This window comes from Mus musculus, chromosome 1 (assembly GCF_000001635.26).
Source record: "Mus musculus strain C57BL/6J chromosome 1, GRCm38.p6 C57BL/6J".
Lineage (NCBI taxonomy): Eukaryota > Metazoa > Chordata > Mammalia > Rodentia > Muridae > Mus > Mus musculus.
In genome coordinates, this window is record NC_000067.6 from 135,593,027 (window position 1) to 135,617,993 (window position 24,967).

At 49.0% G+C, this 24,967-nt stretch overlaps 1 protein-coding gene and 1 long non-coding RNA gene across 18 annotated transcripts in view; one reads left to right on the plus strand and one right to left on the minus strand.

Annotated features, from left to right (window-relative positions):
* Nucleotides 1–24,967, minus strand: part of Nav1 (neuron navigator 1) — a 253,771-nt gene that overhangs the window by 158,447 nt on the left and 70,357 nt on the right. For 15 of the 17 annotated variants that reach the window (XR_003954495.1, XR_878320.2, XM_006529374.4 and 12 more), the window contains 2 exons: nucleotides 14,136–14,878; nucleotides 9,519–9,622 (listed from right to left, as the gene is read on the minus strand). Coding sequence is in view for 15 of the 17 variants with exons in the window: in XM_006529378.4 (XP_006529441.1) it covers nucleotides 9,519–9,622; nucleotides 14,136–14,878 (847 nt within the window). In the remaining 2 variants the exon portion in view is untranslated. Of the gene's footprint in view, nucleotides 1–9,518; nucleotides 9,623–10,041; nucleotides 10,232–11,728; nucleotides 12,075–14,135; nucleotides 14,879–24,967 lie in introns of those variants that run through there. The other 2 variants (XM_030252963.1, XM_006529379.4) reach the window with 2 other exon arrangements.
* Nucleotides 4,750–6,908, plus strand: Gm4793 (predicted gene 4793). Its single transcript, NR_151586.1, has 2 exons — nucleotides 4,750–4,955; nucleotides 6,386–6,908. It is a non-coding gene; the product is annotated as a predicted gene 4793 (long non-coding RNA).

Consider the following 24,967-nt stretch of genomic DNA (forward strand, 5'->3'; position numbering starts at 1 on the left):
GACCACACTGGAGGTACCTTAGAAAAATCAGACTTCAAGTACAGGCCTTTGAGAGGCCTCCAGCCTACTCTCCTTCATCAACATGCAGCTGAATCTGGAGACTTGCTCCGTACTGCATACTATTCCAAGCAGCATGGAGCCCCCATAACAAGAAAGTCCAAGGTCCTACTGATGAGACCCTGTAACCCCTATACTATTCAGGAGGGTAGAGTAGCGCCTAGACCACAGTCACAGTAAACGTAGCCCACTGAATCCAGGGAATGGCGAACGAGAGGGGACCCATCCCATGGACAGAGGAAGTGGCATATAATACCACCAGCCTCCACTTGTCTCAGCTTCTCAAACTGTTCTCCCAATCCCAGTGACCCTAACACTCCCTGCAAGCTTCAGATTAGTCCTTGCTATATGGCATTAAATGCCTGTGTTCTCTGCACTGCCACTGGTCTTGTATATTAGGTAGGGTGGGAGGATATGAAATCTCTACTTCCTCTGCTCTTAGGACTTCCAGGAGATGCTGAAAGAAACACCTAATCTAGGGCACTCTGTCTGAAATTGTACTCATTTAAAACCACTTCCCCTCATTTCTCTGGCCAACAAGAAGTCCAGATGTTTCCACCTGGATGTGTCCTATATATTGCCATGGCAACTGTCCCATACACACAGCTTCAATGGCCCTTGCACACTGGGCCTTGGATGAGCTCTGTACCACCTAGATAACATGGTCCATAGACCAAGACTGGCCTAGATTGGTTGTCACGGCAACTATGGGCGTGAGGCAAGCAAAGGGAGAGAAGTGTGTGTGTGTGTGTGTGTGTGTGTGTGTGTGTGAGAGAGAGAGAGAGAGAGAGAGAGAGAGAGAGAGAGAGAGAGAGAGAGAGAGAGGACCCCATATATTCAGTAGAAGCAGGCAGGCAAACTACTTGGGCGAGTATATGTCCTTTTTAATGATCTAACCCAGAGTCAAAGCAGATCTTCCATGCAGTGTTGCTTGTCTCAGGCTGCTGAATCACAAGGTTACATGGAACCGTGGAGATAATCTTATGCAACATTTCCCTCCAAGGAATAACTGACCTATTTGTAACAAACCCTATTGCCTCACCGTGGGCCAAGTAAACCCCAAACAGAAGGGAAACACAAGGCCCACAGCTGAGGTTGTCTTGCCAACCCATTGATGACATCCTAGCACAGAAAATAACTTGATGATCTGTATCCACAGACCAGATTTAGGCGGTCAGTAGACTGAGTCACCAAATGTCAGCCACATGTTCAGATAGATGACAGTCATCTGTCTCTGAGACACAATGCCCATCAGTTTCTTAAGGAGGTTCAGAAGCGTCAAACAGTTAAAGATTACTGTATGAATAAAAAAACTTAACAGGATGTGGCCAAGACACTGCTTGGAGACACCTAGCCAAAGACTGCCCAGAGAAGACACTCCCATGCTGTGGCTGCTCTCACTGGTCCACTGACACCTTTGGGCTTTTATTAGAGTTTTTGTTAGATTTCTCAGTAAGGCATAGTATTCCATAGAGGGCTGCCATGGATTTGCATTTCAATTATTTTTAACCGCTATCACTGGCAATTGGTGCAGAAAAATAGCTCTGCAAATCCTAGAAATAGTTCTTAGCGCAGTGGGCGGGGCTTTTACAGCTGTGGGCGGGGACTTCAGAGATGAGCACTTCACCTTCTTAGAGTCCAGTCTTAGCAACGGGAGCTTGCCACTTCAGCACTTCCTCCTGCCTCCGCATGGACCCACCTGGCTTCTAAGGCAGGAAGGATGCGGTGAGCTCACGGAATCCTGATCCTGGCTGGACCTGTTTAGTTTGGAATCCCAGGCTCTGTATATGCAGCTTCCACTTCCACTGAGGTTGAATTCCCCTTCAGTTTGGAAGTTCTCTTAGCTATCTGACCCCCATTTGCTCTGCCGAACACCCTCAGTTTGTATTTCTGCCCTAGGTGGCAGTGGAATCCTTAAAAGAAGGTAAGGCTTGAGTGGTGGTTCATGTCTTTAACTCCAGCACTTGGGAGGCAGAGGCAGGCAGGTCCTGTGGGTTCCAGAACAGTCTAGTCTATCGCCACAAAAAGTTCCTGACTACAAGTGCTACACAGTGAGGTCCTGTCTCAAGAAAACAAAACAAAGTAAGTTATATCCAGGTATTTCTTGACTTTCTCTTGTTCCCAGGGCTCTGGCTGCTCTGGGGTGAGTGACCTGGAACTCACTGTCCCTTCCTTAGCTTCCTCTGGCCCTTCGGTCCACTCAAGGCCACACCCAGTGTGAAGAGAAGACATTCATGGCTCCTGTGTCTGCTACCTTACTCTTCAGCTACTTGTCCCAAGCTCCTTCTCTGTAAGTCTGCTGAGCAGCCTGGATGGGCAGAGCCAGGGGCTCTAATCCTCTTGCCAAGAGAGCCATGTGGGATATAAGAGGATATAGTCCAGTTTCTGCGAGGCACCAGGACAAGGACAGCTTTGGCCCCTTGAGACAAAGCCCCTGTTGGTCCTTACCTAACCTAGGATTTCTGAGAAGACCACAGTACAGAGGTGCAAGGAGGCTGGCCAGCCTTCACTGGGTGGGACAGAGCCAGTCTGGGGCAGTCCCTAAGATCAGGCCAATCTTATATGCTCAGGACTTCCCCAAGGACTAAGGGTGTACAGGAGCTAAACAAGGGGTTTCTGAGAAAGGCAAAAACAAAACAAAACAATACAAAACAAAACAAAACAAAACAAAACACCACCACCAAATAACAAAAAAATAACTCAAGCAGTTGCCTACAGTTAAAGAGTGGCTCTCTCTACAGCAGCCAAGTGCAAGACATACAGGACCTGGGGATGAGGGCAGGGGTGTCATTCCCAGGAAAAGCGCAAAGGAAGGTTTATCCCTAACTCATCTACTCTTCTAGTAGCAAGGACCAGCTGAAGGGGAGTGGCCCCAGGCTACTTGTGATGGAGTTGTAAAACTTGACAGGCCTCTGGACATTCTCACAGAGTCTGGGAAGACCTATCTCAATGGTGGGCAGGATCATTCCCAGGCCTCTGGACATTCTCATGGAATTGGGGAAGATCTATCTCAATGGCAGGCAGGATCATTCCTTGGGCAGGGGATTCTGGACTGTATAGGCAGCTAGAGGGGAGGACTAAGCACCGGGGTGCATGCATTCGCTGCTCCCCAATAACTGTTTCAAGCTCCTGACGGCTCAGCCTTTCCGTCATGAGGGACTGGAACTGTGCCACTACTGATGCTTCACGTTTCCAGGGTGTCGTGAGGCTAGAGCTCTACGCTGACTTCTGAGACGGGACACAGGTCAGAGCAGAAGCATCGCTGGGGTGCTCTGTGGATCCTGCACGGCTGCACAGCTCCCAGCTGTATCCCAAACTCCCCGAGGACAGAAGCTCTTTGCCGATTGTGTTCAAATTTCTAGACTCGAACCTGGCACATAGTAAGTGCTTAACTAAAAGGTTGCTGTTGAATATTAATTCCTTCTGGGGTTGGGCAGGCAGGGTTCTTAGTGTAGCAGAAAACAGGGAAACCAACTGGGCCTTGACTACTCTATGTATTGTGCTTTGAAAACTCAAAGTGGCAAATGCTGTGTGGTTCCACTCACACCTGCAGTAGGGCTGATAGGAGGAGGGCCTGGCCCTGGGCAGCACTGGGAAAGGGGACTCCAGGCTGCCTAGCTTCTGCAGTTCTTGATATTTGCTAAAATTGTTCCTACTGGGTTCAATTTGCTCTGGAGATAAAACTCATTGCCAGCCAAATGCTGTCGGGAGGAGTCGCTCAGTCTTCTCGCTCCCTCTCCCTCCTCCAAGCCGGCAGAACCCAGATCCCTCTCTTTCTATTTCAATCCCCTCTGGCAGGATACCTCAGATGACCTCCCTCCTCTAGCCTCTTCCTCTGGACCCCTCACGGAGGCAGGCTCTGCCAAGTTGGCCCTCCCAACACTTCTCCCTCAGGCACTGACTTCGACAAGGTCATAGCATCTACGGCTGAGCGTAGGGCACCTGAAGATGGGCTGCCTGGGTTCAAATCCTGAATGGACCAAGTTGGGCGAAATCATTTAAGTACTTTGTACTACAGTTTTCCATCTGTAAGGTGGGGATGAAAAGGATAACACTTCACTTGATAATAAATAATATTGGGCATACATTGAATAATTACTATGCACCAGGTTCTCTTCTAAGCACTTTACCTGCATGGAAGTGCTTAATTTCCAATAACCTGTAGGGGAAGGTTTATTTATTTACTCACTCATTCCTTTAATACTGTTTTTTAGAAACACAGTCTCCTATAGCCCAGGTTGGCCTTGAACTCACGCTTTAGGCAAGGATGACCTTGATCTCCCAAATCTTCCTGCCTCTACCACCTATGTACTAGGATTATAGGTGTGAGCCACCATGTCCAGCTGCAAAAGCTATCTTTATTGCACCCCAGAAACAACCAAAGTAAAGGAGGCACAGAGAGATTTTCTTCTCCAATGCTGTGCCACTGGCCAGTGGTGAGCTGAAAGGAAAGCCTGGGAGTTAGGCTCCAGCCCTCATGCTGGATTGGGCTGACTAAATGTGCTTTAACAACGCTTGCCTTACAGAAAGCCACAGTGTCAGCTGCTGCTACAAGTGTTATTGCCCTCCACCCCAACTCCTAGAGGCCTCCTTGGCCCCAGATGGCTGTAGTGTTTACATAAGACGGGTCTTCTGAGCTCTGTCACACAGTGGCTTCCTCCTCTGCCCCACTAGAGGCACAGCACATAGCATCCACTCCAAACTAACTCTGTTTTCTGGTCAATTGTGTGCATGTCTCACTCCACGGATGGCTGGGACATCAAGCTTATCTTGGCCCAGAAGTCCCCAGAAGACAGGGAATACAGCCGTGTGAACTCAGCATGAAATGACATGGACCCAGAATGACAGAGGTGCCAGCAACATCCTGACCCACTGGGATGGAGGGAAATGGTGGTAAGGTGCGTGGCCCGCTGACCCCATTTTCTTCCCTGCCGCTTGGCAGGGGGGGGGGGCTACTGCAACTGAGCTGAGCTTAGACTGTGGTGCAGTTACCACGGTGAGCCCTGGTGGCAGATGGCAAGGCCAGGGGATTCAAGGAGAAGGGTGCGACCTTCAGGGCAAGCAGGGCTCAAATCCCGACACAGCCTGGAGTGTCCCATCTTCAGACAGGGCTCGGAGTTTTTAACATTTTTTTAAATTTCTAACCTGAGCAACCAGGGTCGAAGAGAGCAACACCGAGTTCACAAAGGACTTCGTGAAAGAAGCGCCTGGTGCATGCTGACACATAGTAGGCATTCAATAAATGCTGGCCTTCATTATCATTTGGCTATCTTTGTGTTTTGGGAACTGGGAGGCAATGGTCCTGGTTTCAGTCCATGTGCTGACTCACCACCATCAATCATAAGCATAAGGCCGATCCCTCCTCAGGAGAAATGAGGTCAAGGTCAAGGAAACTCTAAGGTCACTGTAGTCTTTGATGTCTGCTTGCACCTCTGTGTTGCATGATCTCTGCACCCTCTCCCAGAGAGCAGTGTTCATGCTGCTGCACTCCTCTCACAGACTAAGTCACAGTGGACATACTGTGTAAGTCATAACAGCTTTCTTAGAATGAGTGCTCTGGGCCCCAAACCACAAGCCATGAACTGTGGCTTAAAGACAGTCAGCTCACCAATGGAAAAGTCACCACCACCGAGTAAAATCTCCCAGCCGGAGGCCAACTGTGCAGGCCCCTCCCGGTCTACGTGTGTATCAACCCTCCTTGGGGAAAGAGGCAGAGAGAGGAGTCTCTGGCTGGTTCCCCAGTGACATATGTTTCTATGAGAGAAGATCTCTTCAGTGTGTGTCCACTTAACACTCATTCAAACATGCCACAAAGTGGAAGTAATTAGGGAATCCGTGTAAACCTCGAGGCGACCCTTTCTAGTCCTGCACACAGCCTCGCACATGTGGGCCTGTGGCAGAGTCAGCCCTGGTTTCCTTGCCTGTTCAAATTAAGGTCTGAGGACGGCTGCGTGCAGAGAGAGCCGAGGCCGAGGGTGAGCAGCTGGGCCCAGTGCCGAGCTGTCCCTGGGAGAACCAAAGGGACCCTGGGATAGTCAGGGAACAAGAGTAAGCACCTGTGGCCTGGAGTCTTACACTCTTGCCCCCAGGGCAAAGCAGAAGGAACAGCTGGCCGTGGCTAGCCTTTGGTGCATCTGAAGACCATCTTCCCCAACACTCCAGCATGGCAGCAAGGCATCATGGGAAAATTTCTTCCTGCTATATAAAGATCATAAAGTGCTTGTTTGGACTCTATTTCAGGCCGAGTAGGGTTATGTTTTATTTTCATTTGAAGTGTGGTATACGTCAGAGAGAACTCACTGGCATTCTCCTTCTCTCTCCCTTTTAGGACCCTGTACCTCCCTTTGCTTACGAGCTGGAAGAGCAAACCTGGTTTGCATGGGAGGCACAAGCGACAGACTGCTCAGTCTGGCTTCCTTGCTCATCAAACACAGCGAATTCACCAACAGGCAGGGGCCACACTTATCTGAGCTTAAAGGCCCCCATCTCCCACATTATTAAAATATAGCCAACAACTAGGAAGTAGCTACGTGGGATGTGCTCCAAGGCACCCTATTTTCCTTCCACAAAAAGTGGCAACGATGTGGACCCTGCTGCAGCATGGTTTATGCATGCCCAGTGCAGCCTTTGTCAATCAGTACACCAGCAGGACACTGGGTGAGAAACTGGGAACACAGATACTCCAAAAGAGTTTGCAGATTGAACCCCTAAACTGTAAACTCCTTGAAAGCAGGTTAAAGTCTCACTTGTTTTCTACAGCGTCAGCAAGTGTCTGACAAAGAAAATGCTCACTGGACACTTGCTCACACAGAGAGTGACTCAGGACATGTCCCACTTGAGTTCTGAAGTAAAAGAGCAAAACAAAGTAGAAAATCTGTTCTTTCCTTTCTTCCTCTCCCCCCCTTCTTCGTCAAGCTCTGGAAAGTATGGGGTCCCTTACAAAGAAGGCATATCTTAAATCTCTCCCCACCTAACCCATCAAAGAGCTCAGTGGATCCTCTGCGAAGATGTGTCTGTCACCATGACAACCAGCAAGGACCACACCGGAGGCAGCACCGTGAACCTTGATCCCTTCCCTAGGTGTCCCTGGGGAGGCTAGTGCTTCCCATTGTTCTTGTGAATCTCATCCCTAGAGTTCTTTCTGCCTTCCCCACAGGGATCACCTAACCTGGGATCTAGCAGACATTTTGAGATGTGACTGGAGAGGGTGATCTTCAAGCTAGCAAGTCAAAGGGCTTCCTAGTGTCAGCCAGCAGCAGACCAGAAAAGCAAAAGTCCTGGTCCCAGCTCACAGGGTCAGGATGAGTAAGGAGGGCCTGGCTAGGTGGATGGAGCTCATTAGCCTAACAATGTGGTACACACATAAGGAAGCCATTACGTTAACAAAACTGCAAATGTAAAAATAGAGCCGCACATAGTTTCCTGGTTACCACATTCTATTCTGACGCTCCGTCAGTGCCTGTGAAATTCAGTTTACTTGTGTCCCTGCCATGCCCTGCTCTTGATGCATGTGTACTTATTGTGGGAGGAGGAGGTTGCCCTTTAAATGCCCAGGCCCGGCCCCAGACCCCTCCTCTGCTAACCCTGCTGTACAAAATAAAAGTGGTAGCTCTGCAGTCGCTCCAAGATCACTGCTGTTGAACTCTCTAGAAATGGCTCCAAAGAGCCAGTTCACCTTCCCACCTGCCCAGCAGGGAAGAGAAGACACAGCGGCAGGCATGCTACCCATGCCAAAGGATGTCAAGGCCAGGCTGTGAGCTAAACCGTATTTTGCCCACTGGAGCAGGGCACAGCAACGAAGCCGTAAGACCAATCTTCTGGACAGCCTTGGGTCTGTAAAAGCAAGTTCATGATGGACCGGCAGTGTCAGTGGTACTGCATCTGTCTGCCACGTACAGGTCCCTGGGTGCAAGCCTCAGCATTACAAACAAAATCAAGTTTATTGTTTTGCATGGAGCAAATTTCCTTGGCTTGGGACACTGACGGATAGAGCATGCTTCCTGCAGTGTGCTGTTACATGTATTTTGGCATTGTTGAGTTCTAAGGTATATTTTTCTGCTTTAATGTTTGCAAGGAAACCAATCAACACACCAACGTAAATGCCGTAGGGTGTTTAGAATGTGACTCTCTGAGGTCCCGGCCAATGGGTCACAGGCACTTGGTTATTCATTCAGTGTGCACTCATTCAGGGATGTGCTTGGAACAAGCCTATGGCTGAGTTTGAAATCAAGGGTCTCCTCAGTCAGTCTCAGGTCTTTCGGTTTGTTAACAAACTGTGTGGGTGGCAGGCACACAGTGTCACCGAGTGACACTGTGATTACAGGGACACGGGGAAGGGTAAGTGTGTGGGAGTAACTTGTTATTACAGGTGTTCCTGGGAGGGAGACAGGTGTTGGGCAGCCAGGCTGGTAGCTCTGGACTGCCACCCTGGCTCCCAGCACCTTCATGTTGAACTTGGGCTTTACTACAACCTGTCTTTCTCTCGCCCAGCTTGTTGCCTGTCTACTGTGATCTCCTTGTGACATACCCAGAGATTCTCACTATCCGAGCACTTGACAAACATGACCTTGCCCTCCCCGCCCCATGCCCCTCCAACCCCCAGCCCTACCCCTGTGGCCACCTTCCTAACCTGAAGTGCTGTTAGACTTGACAGCTTTACTCTGAGTTCAGTCAAGCAAGGGGGAAATCGTTCTGGTAGTTCACAGGTTAGTATCTTACGTCAAGAGATAGACCTGTCGGGCGTGGTAGCGCACACCTTTAATCCCAGCACTTGGGAGGCAGAGGCAGGCGAATTTCTGAGTTCAAGTCCAGCCTGGTTTACAGAGTGAGTTCCAGGACAGCCAGGGCTATACAGAGAAACCCTGTCTGAGGGCAGAGGAGGTGGCTCAGCAGGTAAAGGCACCTGTTAGCCAGGCTCATGACCTAAGTTCAAGTTCAATCCTGCAAAGAACCAATTCTTACAAGTTGTTCTCTGACCTCCATGTGCCATGACACCTGTGTATGTACACACACACACACACACACACACACACACACACACACACACACATTTAATTTTTTTTGAAAATTTAGGGCTGGCTTGGTGGCTAGCCTGGTCTTCATAGCAAGTTCTAGTCCAGCCAGAGGTTACATAGTAAGACCCTGACATTCACACACACACACACACACACACACACACACACACACACACACACACACACACACCCTTCCCCCCAAAAAAACAAAAACAAAACCTGTTTTTAAAGGGATAAATTTAAGCTGGGTGTGGTAGCACCATCTATAATCCCAGTGCCGAAGCTGACAAATGACAGGTTTGAGGCTAGCCTGGGCTCTTTAATTTGGTCCTATCACAAAATAATAGAAAAGAAGCCGGTCCTATGCCGAGGCCACTTCTATCCCTCAGAGATAAGGAGAGCCCAGACAGCAGCTCTTATATAGGAAATCTTTCCCAGGGTACTTACCCATGCAGGAAAAGCTGTCCTCAGTCCTGCTAGGGGGGCTGGTGTATCCATCAAGGACCCAGCTTTCCTGAGGCACAGGACCAGGTTCCTGGTCTGTCTGTAATCTGTGGGACGAGAAAAGGACAGGTTACTCATGGCCTCAAAGCCCCTCTGTGGAGCTTGGCAAGCCCTTTTTGAGCTTGGGTCCTCTCTTCTACAATGCCCTGAGCTCTCTGAGCCTCCTGGGGATGTGTGTACATGCAGACATCGTAGCAAGCAGCAGAGCTGGACCAGGAAGGAGTCTCCAAGGGCACGGGAATGTTCAACATCTGTTGCCCTTTGCAGCCCAGCAGTCTACACTATTCACAGAGCAGGAAGATGCCCCAGTAGCTCCAGGCTGGGAGTCTTCTGTCTTGCTGTGATTCTCGCCCTTAAGATGGTCATGTCTGCTCAACAGAGAACATGACAGCAGGGAAGAGCTGTCTGAAGTTGAAGCCAGACTCCTGGTACTCAGAGGGCATTTGGCCTCTGTGGAATTGCTCACCTCAAGCACACGAGGTCAGGAATGGAGGAGTGAGCTCAGCCTGAGCCACAGTGACTCCTGGGAGGACAAGTTCAAGCTCGGCCCATGGTGCCAACAGGAAGGGAGGGTGAGGTCTCTGGGCACCGGCTACCCAGTGCACAGACCTCAGAACACAGCCCCAACCACACAACCGCTCCAGGAACAAAGGCTGTGGGCGCTCTCCTTACATGCAATTACCCTGGGCTCAGAACAGTCCCGCCTACCCCCACATCCCCGCCCCAATGTCACCAGCTAAATGGACCCTTTGGCAGCTTGGCAGGAGGGGGAAGGGAGATTTGTGCAGACAAGAGGGGAAATTGACAGGCTGGGCCAGGGGACCCTGGGAGTCTCTAGTGCTGCTGCTATTTGTCTTTTCGGTTTTCACTTTTTCCAATACCTCTCTGTCTGGGACTCTGAATCCAGCTCTGCTGTGAGCTCACTGTATAACCCAAGCGACCATCTTCCCCTCTCTGGGCCTGGTTTTCATCAGGAGGGAGAGATGACCTCTGAAGGCCGGCTAGAGTTACGGTCTGACTGGCTGGGTTTGCAGGAGAGGTCTGTGACTATAGCTGCCTTGCTCTAAGCCATCTGGGCAGTTTTGGGGTGTTGTGTGCCTGCCAGCCCTCAGATGGGTACCCAGCACCAAATGAGGCCAAGTGGAGTGAACTGAGAAAGCAGGAGGTCTCATGCTGGCCTCTGGGAGATGCTTGATACCATGGGCACACTCAATCTACCCACATATACAGCAGTCAAGGGGACGGGGGGAAATGAGACTCTTGTTTTCTTGGGGAAAAACTAGCATGGGCATGCAACATATTGTTGTGAAAATGACAGAACATTTTGTGGAGGCAAGGGAACTCTATATAACCTATTAAAGGTTTCATTGGATAGCATCATAAATAAAGAGATAGGCAGCGTCTGTCTTGGAGCATATTAGGTGCTGCCCGGCTTTGACTGTCACCAGTCTACCGCCACCATTGTGTTACAAGGGCAGATGAGACTGGATCATCTGTAGGTACCAGGAACCCCAAACCCAAGAGCATGGAGAGAGGTAGCCTTTGCCTCTTTGCTTTTAGTTGGCTCTGCACATGTGTCTATACCTGCTGCTATTTCCCTATATATTCAGGGGCTTGTCATACTTTTCAACCTGAAAGGACAGGACAACAGAGTCAGGGGGAGGAGGTTAAACCAAAGAAGAGGAAAAACCACATTGGTGACTTCAATGACCCTACACTCCTGACACCCTTAACCAACTCCTTAACTACAGTCTGACCCAAGACGTGCCTGAGGACAGAAGGCATGCACTATCAGAGAAAGGAAGCCCTTGGTAAGTGGGGGGGGGGGGGGGACATAGGATTCTGATACAGATGCTGTGACCTTCACAGGAACAGACAGGGAGTTAAGGAGGAAGCTGTGGTGGAATTGGATGTGAGACCAAAACCTGGAAGATGGCCAGAGGGACATTCTGCCTTCTGGGGCCCCAGGAGGAAGGGTATCAAAAGGAGGTGAGAAGTGGGAGGTGGAAGGCAGTTCAGTATCTGGGATGGCCACGCCCAGAATTTTGAAAACATAAGGCTGAGAGGCAAAGTGAACCATGGGTAACAGACTTGTTTCCTAGACTATGCTGGAGAGAAAGAGGGCCCCCATTAATCTTTGCTTCTGCATTCACCTGAGGTTTTACAGAAGCCCAAGGTGTTGGGGGGGTGGAGCTAGATTTCCAGGAAAACAGGATGTCTATGGATTCTAGGGAACAGATGGCACCTCCTTGGCTCTAGAGCTTAGATGGGTGGCCCAGCCAAGCTCTTGGCAGATCGGGTCCATGGCAGCAGCTCTCAGTCGAGCAGGGTGTGCGGAGATCCAGCCCATCTGCCTCCAGCATGCCGGGGTAGCCTCCATCCAACTCTTACTCGAGCTGTGACCCATCCTCCAACCACAACTGAGGGCCTGAGAAGTGCATGGGCTAAGGATGGTAGGTAAGGACAGCTCTTCCAGGAGAGGTGTTAACAATCCCGTTTCTGTTAAAAAAAAAAAAATGCAAACACGCAGTCCGTGTTTGCAGACAGGTGGAAGCACGGTTCTGTTTAAGTTGCATTAAAATGTTCAGAGGGAAATAGTCTGACCTCTTTGAGAAATGCCAGACTGTAAATATACCAGGGGACTTGTAGGGTGGATGATATAAAATCTTAGACTATTTAATACCTAGACACTTTTTCCCAAAGAATGAATTCGAAATGAAGGGAATCAGGTAGGAGAAGAGAGTCATAGTCACCAGGGAGACATTTAGCTGTTAGGGAAAAAGCCATTCAAAGGAAGGTGGGGGGTTGGTAGTGGAGCCCTTGCCTAGAACACTAGTGGCTGTGGGTTTGATGCCCAACAAGAGAGAAACAAAAGGAAGGCCTTCCCTGTGTCTGTGCTTCTTGATTTAATTTTAGCTTCAGAATCTCAGGTAGAGAAAGAAAGGGGACAGACATGACCTGTCCCTTAGAGAAAGGGACATCTGTGCACTGAGTTCGTAGGTACAGTCAGGCATAAGGGCTTGCCTAGCTGAGCACTCTCCTGGGCTGTGGAATCAGCTGGGATCCTGTAGTAATATAACTCCCTCCCTTACGGGGAAGTTTGTAAGCCTTTCTTGCTGTTGGAAAGTTCTTCCTATCCAGCCTCAAATCTATCTTGAGCCACTCTGACACTGAGTCAGCTCTCTGGAGCTGCCCCAAGCAACCCAATTCATCTTACAACGTGACAGCCTTTCCCATATTTGAGAACAGCTCTCATGCCATCCTGCACCTTCTCTTTCCAAAGCAAGCGAACTTCCTCACATCCTGTAATCGTTCTTAAAACACCTCTGCGGGACTCCTCGCTAAGCTGTCAGCCTTTTTCTGAACACGTTTCAGTGTATCGATGTCCTTGTAAAAAAAAAAAAAACATGGTGTGCATAACCGAATGTAGTATTGAAAATGAGGCCTGACCACACACAAAATAGAGTGGATATTAATTTCCTTGTCCTAGGTCCCAACACCTATTACTGTGATATAAGGTTGCACAGTCTTGTCTAGAGATCTAAACACGCATGAGTTGACCTCTAGTGATGATGCTTCTAAGGCCCCCCCCCCCCGCCCTTCAATTGCTGTGATGTCTCAGAGTCCCCAGTACACTGGGGCTGATATAAAATACAAATGGACAGCTGCTTCCTGTATTAGCATAGGAGTTGTGGGGGGTGAGGGGGTGGTACACAGAAAGTGAGTGTAGTCAGGAAGGGGTTTAATTTGCATCTGGGCATTTCTAACATACATAGTGATTAGCAATTAAAGTTTAGTTTACTTAATGTGGTCATGTTAGTAAAGAGTTATTTTTTTTTTTTTTACTTAAAAAGCCTAGTTGGCTAAGTGTTATTCTATGCACTTAGCTTGCCATGTGTGCAAGCTGGGGAGGTTGGCACGTTGACCACGCTGCTGCTAATGTACTGCCACCGCCAATGACAACAGTACCTGCCTTGCAACTTAAGAAGTAGTACTGACCAACAATCCGCCACGCATTTAAACAGGCATAAGGCCGCATGACAAGCACTGCAAACAAGCAGGTGAGAGGAGGAGAGATGGACAGACAGACAGACAGACACAAGAGTGCTAGGAGAGCAGCACAGTTAGGTCTTTGCTCAAGCAACTGAAGACTCAGCGCTCAAGACAACACCGTTTGTCTAACATACGGTGGTGGCAAACAGCCTACACAAATTTGGCCGGTCTAAAGCACCTGCTGATGCACCTGCCTGTGTATCTGGCTGCTTAAACATCTCTAATACCCAAATATAGACTCATCATTTCCAAGAGAGTGTGAAATGGCCGCTTTAGGATACTCTCACGAGTCCCTGGTTCTTGTCAAGGCCCCAGAGGGGAGAAAAAACAGGCTTTAGATTATAGTCCTATCTCAGTTTACCACACTCCCATGTCTCCAGCCATCCCCTTTCCTAACTTCTGACCCTGTGTTCTCCACTCATTGTTCACTAAAGCCTCTGATCTCTAGTTTGGCCCTTGATCTCGGCACAGTTCCCCCTTTCCCTCCCTGCCTGCCCCCCTGCTCACCTGTACTGGAAGGGGGCTACTGTGGCTGTGATTGGTTGACTCTGCGGATGGGCTGAGGAAAAGCTAATGACTCCAGGAGTAGCTGAGGACCGCATGCTCTGCACGGGGCTGCACACTGGAGAGGAAGTCCCCGAAGCTTCCCCTTCATCCGGCTCCAGACACCTAGGGGGTTTGGAGATGATGTTTCTTTGATCTTTTCCCTGGCAGCCAGGAGGCATCCGACCTTCAGGAGGCCCTGGAATTTGTGTTTCTCCATAACAGCTTGACTGGGGTGGGCTCCTTCCTCTGGTGTGTCGAACTGGAATTCCTTCCTGGGTCTTCTTCCTCTGGGTGCTTTGTGTCTCCCCAGCTCTTCTGGATCCTGCCTGACTGGAGAGGGCTGTTTTGGGGGTTACCCTGGGGCTGTTCCAGGGGGAGCTGGGAAGGCTTTCTACACTCCCAGCCAGTTCTCTGGCTGGCCCGGCAGCCCTGGGGGTTCCTCTTCCCCTGTAAGCCTTGGGGGATGAGTTTCTAGAAGAGACTGCAGCCTTGCCCCGTCTTGGGGAGGCTCCTCGCTGGGGACTCAGGGCCAGGTCAGCCTGTTGGCGAGGCCGCAGCTGGGGAGATGCGCCTGGGGTGTGAATCCTGGTCTGGGAGGAGGCTCGAGGCACGGGGATAGAGGAAGCATAGTGTGGGCGGCTGGCAGAATTCACGTTGGCCATCCCACTCATGGTCAGCAGCAGAGGTAGGGCGGCACTAGGATCCTGCAGAGAGGGGACAAAGGGAGAATGTCAGGTCAAGTCCCAAGTCCCTGTCCCTAGTGTGTAAGAAGGATGCTGGCATTGAAAGAGAGCCATGGGTTTCCTGCCTGACTCTAGACAAGCATGCCTGTGTGTGAAAAGGCTCTGAGACCATGCTCTACATGGGGGCTTTGCTTAGCGTTCCTTGACTGTTCCCCTTCGGCAGTGGAGACAGACTGACCTCACAGGATCCATGGTACCCCGAGTTCTCAAGACCTCCCGAGGGAAACGCAATATTCTTCTACATGCCATTGGACCCAATGACATGTGGACCACAGTTCCTTCCTCAGCTCAGAAACTTGTCACTAGTGAGCCTGTCTCCATGAGACTCTGTTCTTCCCACTCTCTTACCTTCCTTCCTCCTTCCTTCCTTCCTTCCTTCCTTCCTTCCTTCCTTCCTTCCTCTCTTTCTTTCTTTCTTTCTTTCTTTCTTTCTTTCTTTCTTTCTTTCTTTCTTTCTTTCTTTCTTTCTTTCTTTCTTTCTTTCTTTCTTTCTTTCTTTCTTTCTTTCTTTCTTTTTCGAGACACGGTTTCTCTGTGTAGCCCTGGCTGTCCTGGAACTCACTCTGTAGACCAGGCTGGCCTCGAACTCAGAAATCCGCCTGCCTCTGCCTCCCAAGTGCTAGGATTAAAGGTGTGCACCACCACTGCTCGGATGGTAACCTCCCATCGACAGCCCTTCATCCTTCTCCTCAACCTTGATCCATTAAGGATCCCCCCACTTCTCTTCCAGATCTCTCTCTCCCTCCCTTTCTCCCTCCCCTGGCTCACCAGTTCTGCCATGCTAATCCGTGAAGTAATTACTCACAATTCAAAGAGAATTTGTAACACTTTACAAAGACACATGTAATAAAATTCAGATCAATTAGAGTTAAGCCTTAAAAAAATCAAAATATAAGAATTTACAGACTACAGACACGAACACGTCCATAAGTCTGTTATAGGAAAGAACTTCTTAAGTGCCACATCAAAGGCAGATATAATCAAGGAAATGCCAATAGATTTTGAATACATAAAAGTTAAAATCTCTATATGGACTTTTAAAAAAAGAACCTTTTACAGACATTCAAAAAAAACTACAGAGATAACTGCTACAAGTGTGAGAAGCCAAGAGTTATTGCTTTAAAAGATGGGACCTTGGGCATGTAATAGAACGGAGGGTAAAGACAGGACCATGCAATAGAATGGAGGGTAAAGGCGGGACCTTCACCATGCAGTAGAAAGGAGGGTAAACAATGCACAGAAAATCTCACAGAAGCATCATGCAGTCACCCAAAACAAAAACAAGGGCTCCATTTGCATCTTTGCATCCTGGCCTGGCCTGGAACCTGGTAAGTAAACAAGACTAAACTTCACAGAAGTCGGGGCGTCTGATTCCCATGTGCTTAGGATTAAAGACAGGCATTGCCAGGCTGCGCTTCCATTCAAAAATTTAAAGATGCAAATTAAACAGGCTCTCATCTGTTGGTATCAAGTTTACTATCTTATTGAAGATTATACCATGGACTGTTGGTAAGAGCACCAGGCCCTTTATCCCACTGTGGGAACAATGGCACATCTAGAAAACTGTCCTAGGAACATGATTAAAGATGTGGGCAAAGATTTATGTACAATGCATTGTTGCCTTTTTGCGGGATAAACTGTTGTCACTGTGACCGTGGTGACAAGGGGCTTTGTGAACTGTGTCCACCTGACAGAAGCAGCAGACTGGGGTTGTTTACTCCTCTGAGTTGTGACTGGGGACCAGTCCATAAGAAGTCAGCTTGGAGTGTTGAGCAGGGGTGAGTTTGTAGAAGCAGCTTGAAGGCTCTGAATCAGAGCGTAATCAGGCTCGATTTCCCGGCAGATGACAAGAAAGAGAAGCCATGCCCTCTCTCCTTTCCTCTTATTCATACTTTGGTGGCATGATGCCATTACTGAATGAGCTAAAGGACCTTTCACCTGCTCCATTAGAGGTGGTTAGCAAAGCCATGTGCGTTCAGGAACTATGACAAGTTTTCTGCTGTCCCTCCAGTGTCATTACCTCCAGGACCACAGCCAAGGCTCACCTGGCTCCTATACTTCCCCACTCTGCACTCAGAACCTGCCCACCCAGAAGAGCAGAGCAGAGCAGAGCAGAGAGAGAGAGAGAGAGAGAGAGAGAGACCCTTTGCTTGTCCTGCCTTGTCCTCAGTCCTGCAGGAAAGGACCAATAAATTCCCTCCCGGGGCACTGATGTTAGGAGGTGTGGCCTTGTTGGAGGAAGTGTGTCACACTGTGGGGATGGGTTTAGAGACCCTCCTCCTAGCTGCCTGGAAGTTAGTAGTCTTCCCCTGGCTGCCTTCAGAACAAGATGTAGAACTCTCAGCTCTTCCAGCGCCATGTCTGCCCAGATGCTGCCACGTTCCTGCCTTGATGTTAATGGACAAACCCCCTGAACCTGTAAGCCAGCCACAATTAAATGTTGTCCTTATAAGAGTTGCCTTGGTACCAGGCGGTGGTGGCGCACGTCTTTAATCCCAGCACTTGGGAGGCAGAGACAGGCGGATTTCTGAGTTCAAGGCCAGCCTAGTCTACAAAGTGAGTTCCAGGACAGCCAGGACTATACAGAGAAACCTTATCTCGAACCACCCCCCCTCCCAAAAAAAGAGTTGCCTTGGTCATAGTGTCTCTTCACAGCAATGGAAACTTTAAGTTACTCCCAAAGAAATCTAGGAGTAGCTCAGGCAAGTATTGCCTGTATCTGCTAGAACATGGAAAAGTATTCAACCTGCCCAGGCTAAGCCTGAAAAAAAATGAAGGCAGGATAATATTGACAAATACTGAGGTACAGACCCTGAGTCCTTCCACCAGGAGAGAGCCCCCAGCTTTAGTCCATGGCCCTAGTGGGGCTGAGAGTGGATTTAGTCTGTCATCCTCCTTTTACCCAGTCCTACCCATCCTTTAGTGGTCAGCTACATACTGACCCTGCCTAGAACACTGAGCTGTGCCAGGCTCTGAGATGTTGAGCTAACCAGCAGTCCACCCACAGCAAAAGCTTTAGACTACTGTACCCAAGCTCAAGACGTGGCACGTCTATGGTCTACCTCCTTGGTTAGCTCCTGCATGGCCAATTTCTGCTTCCATTGTTGATCCCAATCCAAATACAATGTGAGGACCAAATCCAGCTAGGCTCCTCAGACCATCATCCCTCTGGAAACTACGTCTTTAAGAGAATTCTAGAAGTTGTTTCTTGGTTCAGAGTATCTCCACGGTGTTGCCTCTTGATTCAAAGGCCATCCCAACCCCCCAGTAGGAGCCCAGCTTACCGACCTTATCTGCTGGGGACCTCCAGCTCCTAGCTCTGCAGGGTCCAGTCTAGACTGTCTTGCCTCAGATGTCTCTACACCCTCTGGCTAGGGCAGGCCCGATTTCCAGCTCTCACGGTCTGAAGGCCAGGCTGCTTCTAGCTCCCTTGCTAATGGAGTACACCCACACCCCTGCTTTCACTAGATCATCATTTTTTAAAAAGCATGATGGGAGAGGACTTTTAAAACAGGACCTTGGTAGGTCACTGGGGCCCTGCCCTGCCTCTCCACTGCAGTTGGGACCTTGCTTGACCCTCCTCCTCAGAAGGTAGTCTTTTAAGAGACTGGAAGCAGGTGACAGTCATTGTCCTAGGTGACAATGTGAGAACCACATTAGCCTCAGAGTAATGGAGAATCACTCTCCAGGCAGCAAATTATTGTAGTCTATGGCAGGAGGGTCACCAAGGGCTTCCCTCGTTTGCCTTTGAGTGTGCATCTCCAGGTACCGAGCATCTGTAAGGGGAACACAAAGGATGCCTAGCAGACACACCCGCCCTCACCAAGCTATTCCCTATGTGTCGGGGAACAGTCTCTTAGTGAAACATCATTTCTAATCCTTACAACAACCTGAGAAGGGAAGTTCTACTATTCCCCTTTCACCAGACAGGAAGATGATGCTGTGGGTAACTGAGTTAGACCACATTCACCATCAGCAGTGCCCCGTCTCAGCCTCCACACCCCTTGTTCCATGATGGACCCTCTCTCCTTGCTGTGATGGCTGTACTGAGTCTCTCAGAGATAGAGCTGAGAGGAAGACTTAGTCCATAGGTTCGAAACTAGAGCAGAAGAGAATCACTCATGGGTAGTATGGGGGGGGTTCCTTCTTTTCTTCCCCCAGCGTTCCTCATATCTTACACATTCCCTGCCCCTTCACTCTGTTTGCTATGGGTTGGTTGACGTGAGAGTGGATGGGGTATGAAGCGGGGGTGGGGGTGGGGGGGAGATGATTGATGTAACCTCGCCTAACCATAGGTCTAATATGCCCAGTTGGTGGCTCATGATACATGTGAGCTAGGGTAGAAGTTTACATGATGGCTAATCTTGGTTGTCAACATGACTGTTTCTAGAATCAACTTAAACAGCTGGGCATCGCTGTCAGGGGCTTTGTTGATTGGACAATTTAAGATAGGAAGAGCCACCCTAAGTATGGACGCATAAGAGGATGTAGAGGAAGGATGCTTTTGCTTTTTGCCTGCTTGGCTTCACTCTTGCTGGCAAGTTCATCTATCCTACTGCTAAGGCATTCCTTTGCTGGTATCAGAATCTACTTGTACTGGTTGTTTTTATGTGTCAACTTGACACAGGCTGGAGTTATCACTGAGAAAGGAGCTTTAGCTGGGGAAATGCCTCCAGGAGATCCAGCTGTGGGGCATTTTCTCAATTAGTGATCAAAGGGTGAGGGCCCATTGTGGGTGGTACCATCTCTGGGCTGGTAGTTTTGGGTTCTATAAGAAAGCAAACTGAGTAAGCCAGCGGAAGCAAGCCAGCAATGAACATTCCCTCCATAGCTTCTGCATCAGCTCCTGCTTTCTGACCTGCTTGAGTTCCAGTCCTGACTTCCTTGGTGATGAACAGCAGTACGGAAGTGTAAGCCGAATAAACCCTTTCCTCCCCAACTTGCTTCTTGGTCATGATGTTTGTGCAGGAATAGAAACCCTAACTAAGATACTACTTGTAGGGGATTCCAATGTACACAGAAGCCCAGCAGCTCTCTCAAGATCCTCTAGATCTCCAACATCAGAAATCCAGTCTCATGGACTGAAAAACTATATGATTCTTGGTCTTTCTGTCAGGAGATAGATAGACATTGCTGGGTCATCTGGACCACAGCCTATAAGCCACTCTGATAAATCCCATAAATACAAGTGGGATTTGTTGAATGAATAATATGAATATGTTAATGAATGACTATAAATTAGTGAAAATATGTATATACTCATTCTGTCAGTTCTGTTTCTTTAGAGACCTCTGACTAATACAGCTTAGGAGAAAGATTGTGGAAATGGGGGGCCGCATGGAGAAAGACACATGGGGGGCACTCTGGACAATGGTGCCTCCTGAAGTCATCAATAGGCCCAGATATTTTCTCTTGGAGCACATCCAAATGCCTGCTAGCTGTGGCACCTACTGTATCCTTAGCAAGCCAAATGATTTTGGGAATTCTGTACTTGCTCTGGGGCTCACTCTGGCTCCTGTTCTGTCCTCACTTCTTATTGTTTTGAGTCCTGAACAGGCAGAGTAAGGCAAGGCTGGGGAGATGCTTGACTTTATTTAAGGTGGCTACTAGTACCATCATCCTTCACGACACCTTCACAGTGCATCTCAGGAGGAAGGTCAAGGGCAGAAGAAAGCTAGGGATTGAGCTGGAAGGGGAAGCAAGGGAGCCATTGAGAGAGGAGGGGGAGGGGGAGAGGGAGAGGGAGAGGGAGAGGGAGAGGGAGAGGGAGAGGGAGAGGGAGAGGGAGAGGGAGAGGGAGAGGGAGAGGGAGAGGGAGAGGGAGAGGGAGAGGGAGAGACCACCAACAAGATCCCAGGAGTCCCTTAGTTTCCTCCTTCTGAGGATCCCCACCTTCAACCAGTTACATGAGGGAGTTGGTATTCCCTGTTTCAAATAGCATCCCACTTTCAAAAAGGTTCTTGGCCTGATCTCTTTGTTTAACATTCACACACCCTAGCCGGGTACCTTCCATTTGCCATGTGGTTTGCCAGGTACTATGTCAATCAAGATGGCAGACACCAGGTTCTGCTCTCAAGGGCTGAGAGATACACCAAGAACCCTGTGCAGTGAGCTCTGTAAGAGGCAAAACGAAGCACCACAGAGACATCATGGCCAGAAAAGGATGTGGTATCTAGTGATGCCTCAGTGAAGAGGCAGCAACAAGGCTGGCAGTTGACAGTCTTGGAAATGGTGGCTTGGGATAGGGTTCCACACATCCATGGGTTTGTCCATCAGCCCCACCATTCAGACCCTTCTCTTCAAAGAGATTCACTACCACAATGATAAAGAACAAAGTTGGGAGCCACCAAAGCTTCTGGACCCAAAGTCTGGCCCTGGCTTTTGCTTTTGGTGTGTATGACCCCTGGGAAGTTTTAGAACTTGGATTTTCCATTCTACAAAATGAAACCAAGACCAGCACCTACCCTACTAACACAGTTTCAATAAGTAAGTTAGTTAGATGCAAAATAAGTAGGTTAGAACCATGCCTTGTCTAGCATTCAACAAATACTGTTGCTAGGCCCTCAAAGACTAACTCTTTCTGTCTATCTCTCTGTCTCTAATATTTTATCACTAGTATTTGTTTATCTGAGGCAGAAATTCATATACTCTAGGCTGAAACTCATTGCTTAACCATGGATGACCTTGAATTTACCATCCTCCTGCCTCCACTTCCCATTCACTAGGATCACAGATATCAGCCTCCCTGTCTGGTTTATTCAGTGCTAGAGATCAAACCCAGGGCTTCTTGCATGCTAGACTCTGCTAACCTACATCCTTAAATAACCTTCCTTATCTAGTTTCCCTCATCCTGTGTCCCCAGGATGGAGGCTGAGCTGCCTGATTCTCCTATTAGAACTCTCTTCATTGGGACATGCACGGCCCACACTGGGTAAGATGTCACCCAACTGTCTGCCAGAAAAGGGGGAAGAGACTGAACAGGTTGAAAACCATGCCATGTCACACTAAGTGTATAAAGGCTTCCAGTGCTCTGGAAGGCTCACCAGTTCCTGCTCTGTGGCTTTAGACAGCTCATGTTCTCTAAGCTTGGAGTCTTCACCTGCAAAGTCTAGTCATGGGATTTCAGGAAGATTAAGTGAAGGAATAAAAATAAGACACTCAGCGTGGTGGCAGGCCTGTGGTGGTGACAGAAATGATGTCAGAGACAACATCTGTCCCTCCTCCAAATTCAGATGCCTGATGTCCTGTGGGTAAGCCAAGGGGGTGGTGGCCTCAGGTAGAGCAGTGCCAGGACCCCAGCATGGTGTATGGCCCCCTCACCAAAAAGTTCAGCTTGATCCCTCCACCCTACCCCCTTTTTGTCTATACTCCAACTGTCTACTCTCACACACTTATCCTGGTGCGACAAACACATATTTAAAGCTTATTTATTTTTAAATATTATGTGAGGGTGTGGGTGTGTGTAAGTGCAGGTGCCTGTGGAGGACAGAGGATCCACAGGAGCTGTAGTTACAAGCAGTTGTGAGCTGCCTGGTGTGAGTCCTCTCTGAGAGCCGGAAGTGCTTTTAACCCACAAGTCATCTCTCTAGTCCCTTATATGTTATTTTTAAACTAAACTCTTTTTAAAGTTGCCTTTCCAGGCTGCATGTCTGACACCATTCTAAACATTCCACCTGCAATGACTTGCAATGTCCTACCAATTGGTGTCACCACCGTCCCTACTTCAGAGGCACAGACTATGGGGAGGTTAAGGGTCTTCCTCAGGATCACACAGCTTACAGAGGGCAGAGATGAGGAGACAATCCAGCTAGCTCCTGCGCCTATGTTTGCAGCTAGCCCCCTGCATCTGCTCACCCAGCAGCTGGAACCTGCCTCCTTTCCTGCCTCCACCCAAGCTCTTCAGACTGTTCACTCCGGCCCAGGCCGCATCAGGACAAATGCCAGCTAACTGGCTTAATGCTCTGCAAATCCCAGAGCCAAGAAGTATTTTGGGCCTATAAATATTTCAGTGTAGCTTAGAAGGTGGTGAGAACCTAAACGCTAGCTCTCTCCATTCTGCAAGGCCTGGGACAGGCGTTGGGGAGGAAGGCAGTCCCCAGTGAGGCTGGGAACTATCCAGATGGCTAGTTCTAGACTGTCTTTTCTCCGCCCTACTTGCCCTTGAACGGCAGCCCGCAGTCTCTGCAGGGTGGGACCGGCCGTGGTGCTGATAGGACAGCTCCTCCCGCAACTGCCGGTTAAAGGAGCCACAGCTCTTTAGAGGAAAGAGTTAAGATGCCCATTTCACAAGGTCGGAACATCTTAACCACACTATGAAGAGTATGGGTATATTACTTTGAAATAAATTTAAAAAAAGGGTGGAGGAGAAGAAAGGGAAAGTGGGGAGAGAAGAGCCCTGGAGCGTTCCACATAGTACAGAGTGGTAGCTAAATGCAGATCCTGAGCCCGCCTGGATTTGCCACGCCCCCACACACTGCTATGCAAATATGGGCACTGATGCTTTGTGCCCATGGTATAGAAGCAGCCCGGAGCACTAGATATACAGACGGGGGGAGTTGTGAGAAAGGGTACAAGAGTCTCGTTCTTACACAGTGCTGTCTGTTAGTAAGGCAAGTCCTCATCACAGCTCTGATCTCTCTCTGCGGTCAGCCATTTCAAAGCAGTACAAACCCTGCACAGAAGGTTTCACTTCTGACCTAAACTTCATCTTCATTTGAGTCTCATTAGGTCAGTTGATTTATGCAGGACTGGAGTGGAGTGGATATATCAAAGCTAGGCACAAATTTTCCTATGTTTAAAACTATGGCAGGGGGCTGGTGAGAATACACAGCAGTTAAGAGTATACTGCGTAGGCAAGAGAGGTGGGTCAGTACGTGTTCTTGAAGACAGCCGGAGTTTGATTCCCAGCTTCCACAGCAGACAGCTCTCAACAACCTGTAACCCTAATTTCAGGAGATCTGATACCCCTCCAGCCCCCTCAGACACCTACACATGACGAATGATCATTAAAACGAAGACAAAACATACTGCTCTTTCAGAAGACCCAAGTTCTGCCTCCAACATCTACACCATGCAGTTTACAGCTGCCTGTAACCCTAGCTCCAGGGGATCTGATGCCACCCCCTGTACTCAGTGGGCATGTGCATTCAAGAGCACACACCTACACATAGACATACACATAGTTTTCAAACAGGCTGGAGAGATGGCTGAGTGGCTGAAAGCACTGGTTCCTCTTCCAAAGGACTTGGGTTCTAGTCCCAGCACTTGCATGGTGGTTCACAAATGTCTATAGGACCAGTCCTGTGGGATCTCAAGCCCTTTTCTGGACTCAGAGGGTATTAGGTATGCACATAATACACAAACATACATATATGCAAACACTCAGAAAATAAAAAACACATAAAATAAACATGTCATGTGTTAAAAGAGAGCGCATTGTTATGGAATCCTCCTGAAAGTGAGGCCCTCTCCAAAGGAAGATAGTCTAGGCACAACATCTGGGAAAGGAGGGTGGGTAGGATGACACAGAGGGAGGCAGGCTTGGGCCATAGGAACTTACTGCACGCTGTCTTACTCCATCTGCCATGGGTCTCTTTGCTGTTGTAATCCTGACAGTACTTCCTTCCTATAGCCTAGCCTCCATCCCTGACATCACTTCCTTCCTATTATAGCCTAGCCTCCATCCAGGCTTTTCTTCTGGCTGGGACCCCTGTGTGGTTCCCAAGAGGCACCGAGAACAGATAGCTATGTCTGGGGGCTGAGCCATCACATCAGAGAAGAGACAGCTGAGTCCTTTGGTGCCACAGCAAAGTGGTGGCTTGGGCTACTTTACCCTTTGGACAAACACCACACACACACACACACACACACACACACACACACACACACACACACAAAGACTCTATGGTCTCAATAATTTGTTTCACAAGCTGAAACTAACCTCCAAGGTGTAGCATTCAAAGGCCGGGATCTTGGGAAATGACTAAGTCAGGGCAGAGATTCTATAAACAGGATTAGTGCCCTCTTCCACGTGGCTTAAGAGAAGCTGTT